The sequence below is a fragment of the Panthera pardus genome, unplaced genomic scaffold (assembly GCF_024362965.1).
Source record: "Panthera pardus isolate Hobbes unplaced genomic scaffold, ASM2436296v1 HiC_scaffold_6, whole genome shotgun sequence".
Classification (NCBI taxonomy): Eukaryota; Metazoa; Chordata; class Mammalia; order Carnivora; family Felidae; genus Panthera; species Panthera pardus.
This window is the reverse complement of record NW_026526991.1, coordinates 110,309,050-110,325,763: the sequence shown is the minus strand read 5'-3', so window position 1 is coordinate 110,325,763 and position 16,714 is coordinate 110,309,050. Positions and strand designations below refer to the sequence as shown.

Genomic DNA, 16,714 nt, shown 5'->3' with positions numbered 1-16,714 from the left:
ACGTTTATTTAAGTAGAGGGTAAATAAAATGAAAAGTAGAAGAGCTAATTGAGCATCAGTGGAAACTTTTGCCCACTACTTATTTTCACAAAGTACTGTGGAAATGAATTGACCAGGGGATAGTTCTCCAATAGATAGCCTTGATCTAAGGGTGATCATTCCCTTTGGGCTCTTGTGTGTAACTTACTAGACTCAGAATGCTATTTGGCTCCATGAAACAGAACCTTGATTGAGGGTGACTTAAATGAGGGGCTCAGTTATACAGGTGACAAAGAGGGTGGGCATGCTAGGACTAGAACAGTGTTTCAAGGGGCCAGGTTGCGTCTCTCTTCCTCCACATGGCCATCATCCTCAAGACGGTTAGATCAACCCCACTTTGGAGCGTTCATTCAAGTTCTAGGCAGGAAGAAGGGAAAATGGCAAAGGGAAAAAGCTGAGTTGACTCCACTTTTTTCCAAAAAAAAACAAAAAAACAAAAAAACAAAAAAACAAAAAACAAAAAACTGCTTTATAGAAAGTTCCAGCTTAGATCCACTTCGAACTCATTTGCTAGAATGTCACATGATCACCTTTCACTGCAAAGGAGCCTGGGAAATTGAATTCTTATGTGGGCACACTGCCAGCCTGAACAAAATTGGGATTCTATTAAGTAAAGAGGAGGGGAAGAAGAGGTATTGGTGAGGCAGGTAGAATGTCTTCCACAGTGGAGAGAAATGTATCAGAAAGCACTGGATCGGACTCTCAAGTACTCTAGCCAGCTGAAGATACAATGACCAACAGGAAATACAATCTTGCCAAAGAAATAAAGCATCATGAATCATTTACATGGCTAAATCTTTGAGGCCCCTGGTTATAATCAGGATAAAATGTAACTACACCACTGTTTTTGTGATTTTAAGCCTTGTTATTCATATAAAAGAGAAGGGGGGGGGTTGGCTTCTCTTTAGCAGCAATCCAATATGAAAAGGGCATTAATAAAAGGCATTCATAAAAAGTAGTAAAAATGACACTGTAACCAACACATATAGTCAGATGATAGTTCATGTGTGAATCAAATTAAACAGGCATAGAAATATTTCCAGATGTAGTATGAAGGTACCTTGTAAAAGAAGCATTTTATAAATAATATGTGGAAGTTGAAAAAATATCCTATTTTGTCATCAAATTCACAGCATTTAATGAATTATCCCTGGCTATTTCCATGCAGAACTATCAGATCCACATTTCTGACTATAGGATCAAAACAAAATGATTAAGCAATGAAACTCAGAATACTGCTTTCTTACTAAACAATCAAAATCCCAGAAATACATGCAGGCTACACTTCAGATTGTCGACTGACTACTATACTCCCACAAAATCCAAAAATTTGAATAGTAAAGTTGCACCGGTTCACCAATTGGATATTTTGGTGAAATCCAGTGAACTGATGGGAGTTTCTTTATTGGCTATATTCTTTGTACAGGAAATACACTCTGAAGAGTTTCAAGTTTTATGATTTCATTCAAATGATTATTTTTAAGTTAATATAATCATTTCTAGATCGCCTTATAAGTGTATTATTTCACTGTCTGGATTTAAGTCAACAAACGTGAAGGCACCAAGAGATGGTTTTTTCACTGTCTCAAATTACTGATACTTAAAAGAAGGTTGGACTTCAGGCGTAATTGATTCAATGATGCACCATACAGGCCAAAGGTAGCTGGGTACACACACACGTAAGAACTGCAGAAATTTTGCTGAGAAAAGAGACAGGGGAATGGAGTCAGCCCTGGGCTTGTGGGGGTAGACAAGCAAACCCAAATGAACCTGCCATGGAGCAGCCACGACCGTATTAATGATTTGTGCAAGAGTTTAGATTTTAAAACACATTATTGGCCACATTAAATTAATGTTGTTCATTTGAATGTAATGGTTTTGCTGTTTTGTTTGTATTTAATTTGTAAAGATGTTTGGTTTTATAGTTGTATAATGGCTGTAAACAGAAGGAGTTTAGTCCTATTTTATTTTTATACATATTTAAGTAACATTATAATCAAAACTATTTAATTCTGTACTGCAGAATGAAGAGATTGTCCTTTAAAAAGAGTCTCTATACTACTCAAGTCTGGGAAACACTTTTAAACCACTTTATTTCTGACAGAAAAAGACAATGGAGGTGATACCACTATTTCCAAGCCAAATTCATATTCTGTGACTGGTTGGTAAAGATGTACTTTACAGGTGCAGTAAGTCCCAAGTTCTTGTATTACTAATATAATTTCATAATGGTGTTTGATGGACATCTTGTCCTCTGCAAAAATAAGAATTGCAGAAAACTAAAAAGTTTCTGTGATCCTTTTTAAAGAAAAAAATAAGTATATCTCTCCTGAGTTGGCAGTGCCTTAGAAATCCTCTAGTCCAATCACCATTTGGGGGCACAGATGCAGACAACTTAAGGTCCCCAGTGGTACACAGCTGTCAAGGCCATGCATGAGTGAGGCCGAGAGGGGCTTTTGAATATAGTGATATCTATGATGTGATTTCTGAACTGTTCACTGTCTGGTCTGACTCATCCCCAAGACAAAGCCTCCTCTGAAATGTTTTGCCAAGAGGCTTTTTGTTTTTGTTTTTTTAAGTTTATTTAGTTATTTTGAGAGAGAAAGTGAGAATGTGTATATCAGTGGGGAAGGCGCAGAGAGAGAGGGAGAGAGAGAATCCTAAGCAGGTTCTGTGCTGTCAGCATGAAGCCCTATGCAGGGCTCAAACTCATGAATCTTGAGATCATGACCTGAGCGGAAAACAAGAGTTGGACACTTAACCAAATGAGCCACCCAGGTGTCTCCCAGTGGCTTTTTGATGGAAATTAGTGAGGAGGCTGAGTTTTAGTGTGGGGTCAGCATGGTGCAGAGCCGAGACCACAGGCCGGGATGCTGAAGCACAGTAGCAAATGGTGCTCTGAGCACATAAGCCCTTTTGAAAATTTGCAGACATCTTCAGGGGAGATTTAGACTCTTGCAGGGCACTGGGTTTCAGACTGGGATTTAAACAATCGCTTCCGGCCCTCAGGGACTGGAGAGATCCCTCCTGACTCCCATCTTCCATGGCAGGTGGGACTCCAAAGCCATGTGAACAAACCACTATAAGAACATCCCCTACTTTACCAGATTTTTAAACTAGATGTAGAAGCTGTTGGGAATGATTCATATTTTTATCAATGATCAATACAACATTAATTTTCTTTCAGTTCTTTCGAAAGTTACCAATAAGCAATACCAGTGTTTCTGCTGCCCTTTCTCCCAAGAAAACACACTCGATGGGACATTCATGGCCTTCAAGTGTGATCTGACCTTTTACACACAGCTTTTACAAGTACAGCAAAAAACAAGTAAGAGATTTCTTAAGAAAATGTTACTGTTACTGATAATGAACTTATTCTTCGAGTCTTGACACATCAATGTTAGTTAACAAGCACTTTGAATCTTCAAAGTGACCACACCAATGTGGTTTAAATAAACCATAACCTTCTATGTTAACTTATATTACTTACTCATCAGGGTCAACATCAAATAGATTTTCATAAAACAATGAAGAAAACCTAAAATCCAGCCAAAAGAAAGAAAGAGAGAGAAGAAAGAAAGAAAGAAAGAAAGAAAGAAAGAAAGAAAGAAAGAAAGAAAGAAAGAAAGAAAGAAAACAAAAATAATCTGACTAGATAGAGTTTTACCTTAACGTCGGCTTCCCCTTTTGCTACTCTTTAAAATGCTTCCTTCTGGGTTTGCCGGAAGCTTACCTGTTATGTTTGCAAACCTCTATTAAAAATAGCTGGAAGTAAATAACTAAAACATAGGCTGCTTGCAAAATGTAGCAGCAAGATAACACGTGTGTGCTACAGATGAAATAATTCCAAATCCTCTGCAGTTTTGCAGAGGTCTGTAAAGTGCAGTACCAGAGACCAGCGGCACAGCATCGGACCAGAAAACTTTGTAGAAATGCAAATTTTAGGCACTACTCCATTCCAGGTCTACTGAATCAAAAGTCTGGGGAAGGGTTAAGCAATCTGTGTTTGAAGAAGCCCTCCAGGTCGTTCTGATGCAGGCTAACTCTTGAGAACCACACCTTTTAAGTGAAACCTATTTTGAATGTTCAAAGCCTAGCTCCCCTGGAAAGCAATGATTATAAGAAACTATTATAATGCATGATGAGATTAGCTATTGTTTATGACAATAACAGGCATATGTTTCAGTTAAAAATGAATGATAATTATTTTCTTCATGAACTAAACTTTATAAGGTGTTTGACTATACAAACGGAGAGGCAGAAAAATAGGTTTTTTAAATGTTTCAGAATTTGAAATAATATATAGCCATTAATAAAAATATAGTCAGTTAAATTCTGAAATAAATATGTAGCCGTTAATTGAAAGTCAACATTTCATTCCTTTGTGCTATACTAATATACATAATCACACCTATGGTCTGCGGCTATTAACAAGCAATTTGAAGACTGACTATATTAAACATCTCATTCACTAATTCTTTCATAATAGAAAATCATGTTACCAAAAAAAAAAAAAAAATAGGTCCTTTAAATCATAAGTCAAACAAATCACGGCATTCCCCATCTGTTTAATTACCATAACTAGAGGTGCTGTTAGCAACAAAAGGAAATTCAGAATTACAAAGTAAAGGTTAGTTCTCCAGTCTGAGACCATTTTAAGAACAAGATGAAATATGTTGGAATCATTAGAAAAGCTGTCAAAACCTCTGCTCCTCTTTCCATTAGGCTTTGATTTGTGTAAACTCAATACTTTTAGACACAACGGCTTTCTAAAGGCCATTAATAAAAGGCAGCCGTGGTTTGAGAATTGATGAACAATCTACTCCCTTGTCAAAAACTATATAAAAGTTGATTTGGAAGCAATACCTTGATTGCTCCTGCAGCCTACCTGTCTACAGACGAAGGTTTGGAATTCCGTGGCTTCTTCACTTGGGCATACAGAGTATCCATCATATGCCCTTCTCTTGGGCTCTGGGGTCTGGTGTTGAGAGCCACCGAGCCTTCGTAGGAAGACATTCCCCCATACAGCAACTCATCAGTACAACCCAATGTCCGATGAAAATCTTGGATTTCAGCATAGTCACGCTCTCGAGCTTGTCGCTCTCTAAATTCACGAGTTTTGGCTTGAATCCTGTAAAATTAGAACCAAGTTGAAACAAGAGAAACTATGTCTTTTCTAAGAACTGTATATACAGAAATATTCATCAAAATAGGTCATAAAATATATTTTATTTCATGCAGCTATAAGAAGATTGATGGTATAAACAATGTTATATACATTTTGGATTGTCAAGGTAACGTCATGCATGCTCTGAAATAATCACTTCAGATAGCTTTTGTTCACGTCAGTAAGGCATAGTCATGGTTTACAACTTCATTTAAATTGTCACTTATTAATTAGTTTAAGAAATTCGCCAGTAACAGATAGTTTTTAGGCACCCACTTGGGTCTTACTCATGAATTTTTTTAAGGCAAGAAGTGATTTTTCTTAAAGTTACACACTCACACACATGCTATATATTTATATATTTATGTGTGAGTGCATAATGTATACATCTTACTCATTATAAATATACCATACACATTCAACATATTACAAAGCCTAAACATAATCCACACCCATAATTTCTCTATTAATGGCAAAAGAAGATCTGTTTAATAACACCAGCTTTGATTTTATGTGATGTATACAGAATTGGTAAATCCTGAGATTAAGGACAAGAAGGCATGCATCCAATCAAATTCTAAAATAAATCTTGAGTGTGTTATAACTAAGAAACAGATCATAAATAACCACTTTTACTGAAGATTGTTTAAATATTTCCTAAGATTTTATTGAGCTACTTGGTAGAAAGGCCTTTTCAACCTATAATATACTGATATAATTTATATCCTAGGTTGATTTCAGCTATCTAAAAATAATTAAACTACTTTCAATAGAATTTTAATGATTTTTGTTGGGAAAAGCATTTCTATTAAATATTTACAAATTTAAATGTATACTTAAAAGTGAAGTCTTATTTATATAAAGTAATATTTTAGACTGTGCTTAACATTTCATGACAAAGTTATTTGTTTTTATCATATCTGATGCAGACCACTGCTAGCATAAATGACATAAATATATATACAAAATAATACAGAAAAGATACAAAAGCCACAGAAAGCATAAAAAAATTAAAAAACAAACAAACTATGGACCAATATCCCTCATGAATATAGAATTAAAAATCTTTTGCAAAATATTACCAAGTAGAATTTAGCACTATGTAAAAAAGATTATATAACATGACCAAGTGATGTTTATTGTAGTAATTCAAGGCTGGTCCAACACTCAAAAATCAATCAGTGTAATCCAACCTATTAACAGGCTAAAGAAGAAAATCACATGATCATATGAATTGATGCAGAAAAAGCATCTGAAAAAATTCAATACCCAACATGACAGAAGCTCTAAAAAAACTAGTAATAGAGCATAACTAACTTCCTAAACTTGATAAAGAGCATCTACAAAAAACCTATTAGTAACATCATACATTATACATCATGGAGAAAAACTGAATCTTTTTTTTATTTTAAATATTTAATAATGTTTCTTTTTTTGAGAGAGAGAGAGAGACAGAACATGAGTGGGGGAGGGGTAGAGAGAGAGGGAGACCCAGAATCCAAGGCAGGCTCCAGGCTCTGAGCTGTCAGCACAGAGCCCAACACAGGACTAGAACCCATGAACCACGAGACCATGACCTGAGCCCAAGTCAGATTCTTAACCAACTGAGCCACCCGGGAGCCCCGAAAACTGAATCTTAAGACGAAGAAAAGGGTAGGGATGTCTGCTCCCTCATAGTGCTGGAAATTCTAGACAGTGCAATCAGCCTAGAAAAAGAAATGGGTGGTACACAGATTGGGAAAAAAGAAATAATTGTGGATGACATAATGATATATTTGCAGGTCTACATACACAGAAAACCCCAAGAAATCTCAAAGTTTCCTAGAACTAAAGATCGAGTTCAGCAAAGTAACAAGATACATCATTAATACACAAAAATCCATTGTATTTCTATATGCTGTCAATGAACATGGGTGCTGAAATTAAGAATATGATGTCATTTACAAGCACTAAAAAATGGAAAATATACATAAATATACAGATACACAGATAAACTAAAGGTTGGTTTATAGATATGTATAAACATATATATATCTATATATATAGATTTATCAATCTAACAAAACATGCATACAACTTGTATGCTGAAAACTATACAATGTTGATGAAAAATATCAAAGAAAATCTAAAACATGGAGAGATTTACTGTGATCATGAATCAAAGACTCAACATAGTAAAGAAGTCAATTCTCTCCAAGTTGAAATCCAGGCTTAATATAATTCCTATAAAAACCCCAGGAAGATTCTTGCAGATATAGACAAGATTATTTTCAAATTTATATAGAAAGGAAAAGGATAGAGTAGCTAAACAATTGTAAAAAAAAAAAAAAAAAGAATAATAAACTGGGAAAAATCACACTTCCTGATTTTGAGATGGAATATAGCCATGGTAATCAAGACTATGTGGTATCTGTGGAGGGACAGATACACAGATCAGAGGAACAGAATAAAGAATCCAGAAATAGCCAAGTATGGCCAACTGATTTCTTTTAATTGTGCAAAATCAATTCAATAGAATAAAGCATTCTTTTCAATAAATAGTGCTGGAACAATTAAATATTCTTATGCAAAAACAAAAACAAAACAAAACAAAAAACAAAGCACCCTGGATTTAAACATCGTACGTTATACAAAATAACCCAAAATGGATTATAAATTTAAATGTAAAAATGTAATACTTTAATAATTTAGAAGAAAATTGTCAGGACCTAACACTTGCAGAATAATTCTTAGGAATACTAAAAGCATCATCCATAAAAGAAAAGACAAATAAATTCAACGTCACCAAAACTAAAAGCATTTCCTCTCTGAAAGGCTCTAATAGGACAATGAAAAGACAAGTACAGACCAAGAGAAAATATTTGTAAACCACATATTTGACAAAGAAGTCATGTCCAGAATATACAGGGAATACCTAACACTCAACAATGAGAACAACAATCCAATTAGAAGAGCAAAAGACAAGAAGCAATTTATTTCTCTGAAAAGTATATACTGATAACAAATAAGCAGATAAAAATGTTCAACAACAGCAGTCATTAGGGAAATGCAAATTAAGACCAAAATGAGCTACCACTACACACCTATCAGATCAGCTAAAAAAGTGAGAATATCAAATGCTAGCAAGGATGCAAGGAAACTGCATCTAACATACATTACTGGTGGAAATGTAAAATGGTACCATCAGCTGGAAAACAGTCTCGCAGTTTCTCACAAAACTAGACATGCACTTACCATCCCATTCAGCAATTGCACTTCTGGGCATTTATCCCAAAGAAATAGAAACTTAAGTCCATGCAAAGACCTGTACACAATTGTTCATAGACACTGGGGTGATGGTGATCACGGTGGGGTTTAGCAACGGTGAGAGCAGGGGGGTGGGTGTGACCATAACAGATTAGCACGAGGAAGATATTTGCAATGGAACAGTTGTTTCTTAATTGCATTGGTGGTTACATGAACCACACATGTGATTACATGACACAGAACTATGTATACACATGGCACCAATGCCAGTTTCCTGGTTTAGATATTGTACTATAGGCATGTATGATGTAACAGTTTAGGGAAACTGGATAAAGGCTACACAAGACTTCTTTGTACCGTCTTTGCAACTTCCTGTCAATCAAAAATCCAAAATAAAAAGTTTTTAAAAACCCAGAAAGTTGTCACACAGCATTGCAAGCAAAATTTGCATTTTTCTCCCTTGTTTTCTTCTTACATCAAGGCTATCACCATTATGCCAGTCTTGTTTATCTGAATTTTGGAACTGCTAGGTCATTTTTTTTCTAATTTCTTTTATTTCCCGGCTATGAAATGGGAGTACTTAAATTCACCTAGCTTAGTGCTCCTCAACAGGGGTCCAGTGACATTTGAGAAAGGATAATTTGTTATTGTGCACAACTTCTTGCACAACTGCTTATCGCTGCATGTCATCAAGCAGTGTCCTCAGACATGGAGGCGAGCAAAAACGCTTCACATTTTCCCAAAACCTCCCTAGAAGGACCTTATTTTATGAGGTGAAAACCAATAACTTAATTTATAAGAGACTACTGAAAAGTTAAATTTTTTTTAATCAGGAAGGGTCTTAGATTCTAATAAATAAAAGTCCCACAGACATAATACCCATAAGAGAAATAGTAAGTCAAATTCTAATGTCAAATTTAGCTAAATTTATACTAGAATTCTTATTATAGTCTAGTCTACTTATTCATTTAGGAGTGATTATAACAGTCAAGGATGTTATTATAAAGGCTGATTACTACTAAATATTAGATATTCATGATGAAAAGTTCATATAAGTTCAGAGATAATTTTATTCTTTGCATCATACAGTCTTTTTGACTCTGTATTCAGGCAGGAAAAACTACAGAAGAGAGAAATTACTTCTTTCTTCAACTCAATGGGATATTCTTTGAAGCTCATTTATGATCACTTATCTGACAATCCACTTTACCACTATATGTGATACCATCAGACAATCACCTAACTACAGGTAATATCCAGGGTGACTGGGCATTCCCATAAGTCTTGAAGTTTGGGAACCTGTAGAAATTTGGAGGGCTACCATAGATATAAAGCCAAAGTCTCCAAATTTGGAGAACCCCCTAAAATCAAAGACAGTAATGGATTGGTTTATAAATGAGTGAACCCTATGGTAGCTGAACTTCAGTCCACCGAAAGTGAAGAAAATCCAGCTTACTTATGTTAGAAAATGCAGCCCTGTTAAGAGAAGAAGCCACCAGAAAAAGAGAATGTGAACATTCTCTTCTCAAGGGAAGCACAAAACCTAAATAATCTCCCCAAACTTCTTGCACAATTGTTTCAATATATTATTGATGGGCCCTGGAATTGAATGCTCTTTTGTTCCAAATTACACAGAAACTAATCTTCATTTTGGGACTCAATTTCTATCAAGTCAATTGCTCAGAAGTGCTCAACAGTAGCATGCGGTACTATTCATAAAGCCCAGTCCCATTTGCTTTCTTTTACCCAAATTTGTACATTATTACTAGTTGCCACTAATCATTGAATCCAATAAACATAGTCACATCTATAGCACCGTCTAAAGGCATTAATTTTTGTCTAAGCTCCAATAACATATGAACTTAATATTTTTATTGTTTATCTTGTCGTCACCAATGAATTTATCCCCAAGCCACAAAAGCTATTTGCATCCCTTTCTTCCCTGGCAGCTCACACTTGTGACGGAAACCTCAGAATGAAACTGCAGCATACCTGTGGCTCAGGAAGTGGGGCTAGTGCCACAGCAGGCTAAAGAATCTGGTTACCAGCTTGGACTAACGTGCATTTTCAAGTTCATTCTAGGAATCATTGCTAATGAAGCCTGCTGCTGTGCAAATGGCACTGAAAAGTAGATTTTTAAAACCAGGAACACACTATGGTTTGTGAATTGTAGTGACAATTCACAGTCAAATTAACAAATGATTTTCTTTATTATATACTCTTATGCTTGAATGTCTTGTTTATTGTAAAGTGAGAAATGGGACTCTGGAACGCAACCATGTTATATTTACATGTAATATATTTTCATTATTTCTTGAGAGATTTATATTAGAAAAGAAATATTTGGATCAGGGGAGAAAATATCTTTGGCATCTTAATGAAAATAATATAGTTTCTTAAGGAAACTTAAAAAAAAAAAGACAGTGATTATACTGCAGTTCAGCCTTTAATAGTTCCAGATGGTCAGTGCTATGAAAGGACACCTCTTCTATTCTTTTATCATGACCCTCAGGTCACAAATTATCTCTAAGATGTGAGAGCCATTCGTTTTTCTGAACAGTCAGTTTGTTGTTTAGCATTATCCCTCCTATTTATCTTGGGCCAAACTTCAGCAATCACAGAAGTAACTGATTAGCCCAAAACTTAGCCAAAGAAATAAATGTCTATTGCTGTAAGCGTTTCAGATAGTCCTTCATAGTTATACAAGAGAACTATTCTGAGAGCAGACAGCTGTAGTGACTGATGTTGATGGGCAACATCATCGTGCACTATTTTCCTGCTCTTGAAATATAAACAAAAACAAAACTTTTAAAACTTTGTAAGACTTTTAACAAGTGAAGAATTTATCATATCAGTCTGTTATGTTCGAACATAAATATTCTCACCCTTTTGGTAAAAAAAAAAAGAAAAGTATCTTGCACTATGATAATGAAATTGCCTTGAACCTGCGTAGAAAACAATACACAAAATAATGTAATATACTAAATAAAGTAATAAGGTTAATTTCTTTCCTGCTGTCACTAAATTCATGCTAACAGTCTCTCTTCAGCTTGACATCAATTAATGATTTTAATTCTAGACTCTTGTCACAGTGTTCACCACCTTTTTCTCTAATTAAAATGGATGATGCATGATGAAGACACACAAGACTTCTGTTCTTGTAACATTTCTATTCATTAGGATTTTTTGCTTTTACAATAAATGGCTTTTAGCACTAATTGCAGTAGAGTAAGATGAAAATAACTGTTTTATGACTATGAAGTATGGTCTTCATATATCCAGAAAAGGTACAGGCATGAGAATCACTACCAAGTGACCAACTCCTCAGGATGGAAATCAATGGTCTACTTAAATCCTAAATACGTCACCTCCAATGTAACAAAACTTCGATACATGGAACAACCATGGTGCATTTTTTAGAACACTCCAAGAAATAGAAATTGACCTTTAATAATGTTAATAAAAATGCTGTAAATGTCTGCAGAAGATAAAATATACTAATATTAGTTTCCAAAAAAACATTAAAATGAATGTTGCATTGCTACATATCAGATAGTTGTTAAATATCTTCAAAACAATGTTTAAAACCTTGCAATCAACTCTTTTGGGAAACATTTTATCCCCAACTTATTGGCCTGCCATCCAGAAGCCTCATTCTGGGAACAAAGATCTTTTCCTCACAGTATTTCCTCTCTCTGAAAATCAGTATTACAGACATTCATCAAATAAAACCTAAATGCATGGCAGAATGAAATTTAAACTACAATATAACTGGAAGCAATGGTTCAGTTTAATAGTAGCTTGTGGTCAACTGAATGAATGCTGTATTTGCCCCTTAAAACACCTCATCAGATGGAAGACTTCAGAAATACTGTGGCTCAACTCCTCAATCCATCAGGCAACCCTGCTACATAAATCCCACAACTGGCTCCTCCCAATACAGAAGCTTCCAATTTGGCATCAATGCCAAACTCCGAAGAGAGGGACAATATTCCACTAAATTTCTTACTTTGAAAACAGCCATCATTTTAAGTGGGATTTTATCTCTTGGTAATATTGAGGTAAAAGATAATTGAGACGAAAAGACTTCCATATTCTAAATGGGTCCCGAAAAAAAAAAAATTCATGACTAGGACCAACTGTTTTGAAGGTACATTTCCTGTTCAAGGGAAAATGGCAAGTTGTACAAATCCACAGTGGAATCGTACAATAGGTGGGGAAAAGTTAAGCTTCATCCCTTAATACTAAAAGTGAAATGATATCAGTTTTAAAATATTAAATGGTGGTTCGCCTGGGTGACTCAATTGGTTGAGCATCCAACTCTTGGTTTTGGCTCACAGTCATGGGATTGAGCACCACATCCAGCTTTGTGCTGAGAGCAGAGCCTGCTTTAGATTCTCTCTCTCTCTCCCCCTGCCCCTCTCCCCTGCTCATGCTCTCTCTCTCTCTCTCTCTAAAATAAACATATATATGTATATATGAATATAAGTGCATATTTGAATATATACATATATGTATATATTTGAATATATACATATATACATATATACATACACACACATATATATGTATATACATATGGCTAAAAGTTGAAAAAGAGATTAAAAAAAAAAAGCATTCACAGAGATACCACAAATGACTAACACAAAACCACAGAATCTAAGGAGTTAGAAGAACACCTCCTTCCTATGAGCCCCTGTGCCTACATATGGGTGTAGAATTTCTCCACTTTGCTAAATACCTAAGTTCTTAAGAACTAGATCTAGACTCCAAATTACCATCTCTGGAGAGTGTTCATTATTAACTCTAGCCTGTCAACCTATTACCTTCCCAAAGCTCTGCAGTTAGCTATTTTCGCATTGGTTGTATTGCCTTATATCAATTTTGTAATGTTAACAGACTTAAATCTTTTCTCCCTCTTAACAAAGGTAAGGGATCCCTGAGAGAAGGAAGAACAACATAACACAAAATTTAGACCATCATATGGTATGTGTAACATATTGTGAAACGACAAAAACTTCTCTTTATGCTGACTAATGAAACACTAGAATAATTTTTCACAAACCAAAACACACACAGTCTTACAGATACTCATCCACTCACATTATGTTCTGACTATGAGTAACAAAGCACCTACAGTTATTTCCAACTCAAACAGATGCTGCAATGACAAATACATCTAAGACGGTTCTCATCAAATACAAAACTGCCTTTTCCTACTCCAGTTATGTTCTCTCAACAAAATCCATTCCAAACACACACATGCACGCACACACACACATACACATGCTCAATATTGGTCTAACTAGTGAACTTCCACATAGTTAATAGACTGTTTAAAATTTTTGTTCACCTGCAACAATAAATTTTTCTAAAAAATGTCTGATGAAACTAATTTCAGTGATTAGAGGTGATTTTTCTGAAGGACTGAAGAGGTCAGAGAAAATATGGAAAATTCTGCTACAGGATAGAAAAATGTAGATTTTCTAAGAGGTTACTTTTTAAAAGTTAAGCTTTGTTCGAATGACAATATGTGATCTAAATGCAAAGATTATCCAGGTTACCTGGGTTCTATGGTCAGAATTCAGGGAGCCTGAATACTAAGTTTGAAGCCAAAATGAGTAAAAATTTCTCTTCTCTTTCAGATACACGGGGAATACACCTATTACTGCTTTATTGATTGTTTCTCCTGTAATTTCACAAACTTTTTATCCATGCACTTTAAACACACTTTACTACTACATTATAATATTTTTAAATGTTAGCTTAAATGTTAACTTCTGCATCTTTTGAAAAGGATCTTACCAACTAAGAAACACCACAAAAAAAGTTTCTATCAAAATTTCAAGTAATTACACAAAGCAGATATTGGAAACAACTGGTAAAACCGAAAAAAGAAATGCCAGTGAATGGGAACCATATGCAGAAATGCCACACAAAGTTGCAAAATGATGCACCGAGAACTGGGTGTAGCACATGCAGCACATACAGTTTAATGGCCCCAGTACTGGAAACACGAGCTTTTAAGAAGGATTATCTCTTTGAATAATGGAACATTTCTAGCCATACATTTCCTTAGCAGATTTATAAATATCCTTCACATACTGGGAGAATTTCATAAGAAATTCACTTAACTTTTTCATGTCTCCACTAGAATCATTCAGTCCCCTTTAAAATACTTCCAAGAACAACTTACTACATAGATACAGATAAGAATATCAGAACAGGTATCCCTTGCTGAGTAATACAAAATGCAAGCCAGTTAGCATCATATATATAATAGAATGAATAAAATATGAAGTAAATATTTCAGAGTTGAGGAATCTGGCCAGATAGTACAGAGATTTCATCTTTCAGACCTTTTTCCTTCTTTCTGTCCTTCCTTCCCATCCATCCATCTGTTCATACAGACTTGACCTTGTTCCAGAAAAAAATTTAACATGGTTTTCTAAGAATGTACAAAAATGCAAAATAAATCAAAATGAAAATAGATTTAGCTTTTTGAAAGTATGCATGTGTGGAAATACATATTTTATAGGAAATAAATTGGAAAGGCATAGTCTAGTATGTTAACAGTGATGTTATTACAGATAAATTTTTATTTTCCGGGCTTAAATTTATGTTTTTTCTTTCAAATTGTGTATAGATTTAGAATTAGAATACATTAGATGTAGACCTTAAAAAGGTACATGTTTTAAACAGGTAAAAACATGAGGGGAAGAAAACAATGGAAAATGAAAGACAGAACAGAAATAAGATGCATAAGTAGACAAAACAGAAGCCATGAAATATAGACAGATCACCAACAGTGGTTCTACATTTGCTCATGATTCTGGGAAACAATCAACCTTGAGTTCCACAGTCAGTTAGATGAATGAGCTGGATATGGCTGACCCAGGAGCCAATGGTCTTTGCCAGTATTTCCCAAGTGACTGAATTCTGAGATGTTAGTATTCCACAGAAAACAAAAAGTGAAGGGGGATGTTCTGTGAATAAATGAGTTAGGAAATGATGAATCTCTATTCATATCTTGGTAACTCACAAGGTACATTAACATAATTAGAGTTTTGAGATATAATGGAGTAAAGAAATATGCATTAATTGGCTTAACCAAGTGTTTCTCAAAGAGATTTGCATTGTGGAACCCTTTTTCTACTGTTAAACATTGTTTGGGAAACTCCCACACTACACTGTTCAATATCAACCTTTAAAGCCTAAGGGGAGGTACCACTGGAGCAAAAATACAATAGAAAGCCAAACATTACTTCAGACACTTGGTCACCATAATGGAAGCTAAGTGAGCCTGAAGTTACACAGATCATTTAATTAAATATATTCTATTAGGAGTTTGAAGCCTAATCTTTTTGTGGTGGAAATGAGCCAATGGGGGCTTTGTCCCTAGGCACACCTGAAAGACAACCCAATAAGAGGCAGCAAGCACTGAATTCACACCTCGGCTCCAAATACCAATCACTCTGCTTCATTTCCCCAGCTAGCCCAAATGTGGCCAACAGCATCTCTGAAAGGCAAGCAACTAGGTTCAGAGCTTGGAGTCAGAAGTCAAAATAGCACATCATGGGACCAGCTAATTTTACCCTTGGCATTATCCCCAGACTCCCTGCTTCTCAGGAAGAGAGCCTACACATGCAGTCTCAAGTTGCTTGGCAGGGCAGGGCTAGTAGAGACAGAGGACAGATCTATGCTGGGCTCTTCCTATGTGAACAGCATTTATTCAAGACTCCATCTCCCAAGGATGATAGCAGGTAGAAAGGAAAGGGGAGGAAGTTAGCAAAAATGAAATCAAATGTAATCTCAGACCCATGCTCAGAAGAATCTAATTTACTTTAACTATCTAAATAGATCTTAACCTGGTAGGAGAACACATTTGAAATGACATTGTCTTTTCAATTGTTCCATATTTATATCTTGAGTCATATTCAGGCTTCGTGGATGTGTATGGTCAAAAAACTATTTTTTGGATTGGGACATGTCATAACTAATAACTAAACGATGTCAGGTTTTCTATTTAAAAAAAAAATTTTTTACATTTATTTATTTTTGAGAGAGAGAGTGAGCTAGTGCACAAGTGGGGGAGGGGCAGAGAGAGAATGAGACACAGAATCTGAAACAGGATCCAGGCTCTGAACTGTCAGCACAGAGCCTGATGCGGGGATTGAACTCCCAAACTGTGACATCATGACCTGAGCAGAAGTCAGATACTTATCCAAGTGAGGCGCCCCTGGTTTTCTATTTTCATATGAA

The 16,714-nt window shown here is 35.4% G+C and overlaps 1 protein-coding gene across 15 annotated transcripts in view; it reads right to left on the bottom strand.

Moving 5' to 3' along the window:
• Window positions 1–16,714, bottom strand: part of PARD3 (par-3 family cell polarity regulator) — a 663,835-nt gene that overhangs the window by 150,832 nt on the left and 496,289 nt on the right. For all 15 annotated transcript variants that reach the window (XM_019465161.2, XM_019465165.2, XM_053895761.1 and 12 more), the window contains one exon: window positions 4,928–5,170. In XM_019465161.2, the coding sequence (XP_019320706.1) occupies window positions 4,928–5,170 (243 nt within the window). The remainder of the gene's footprint in view (window positions 1–4,927; window positions 5,171–16,714) is intronic.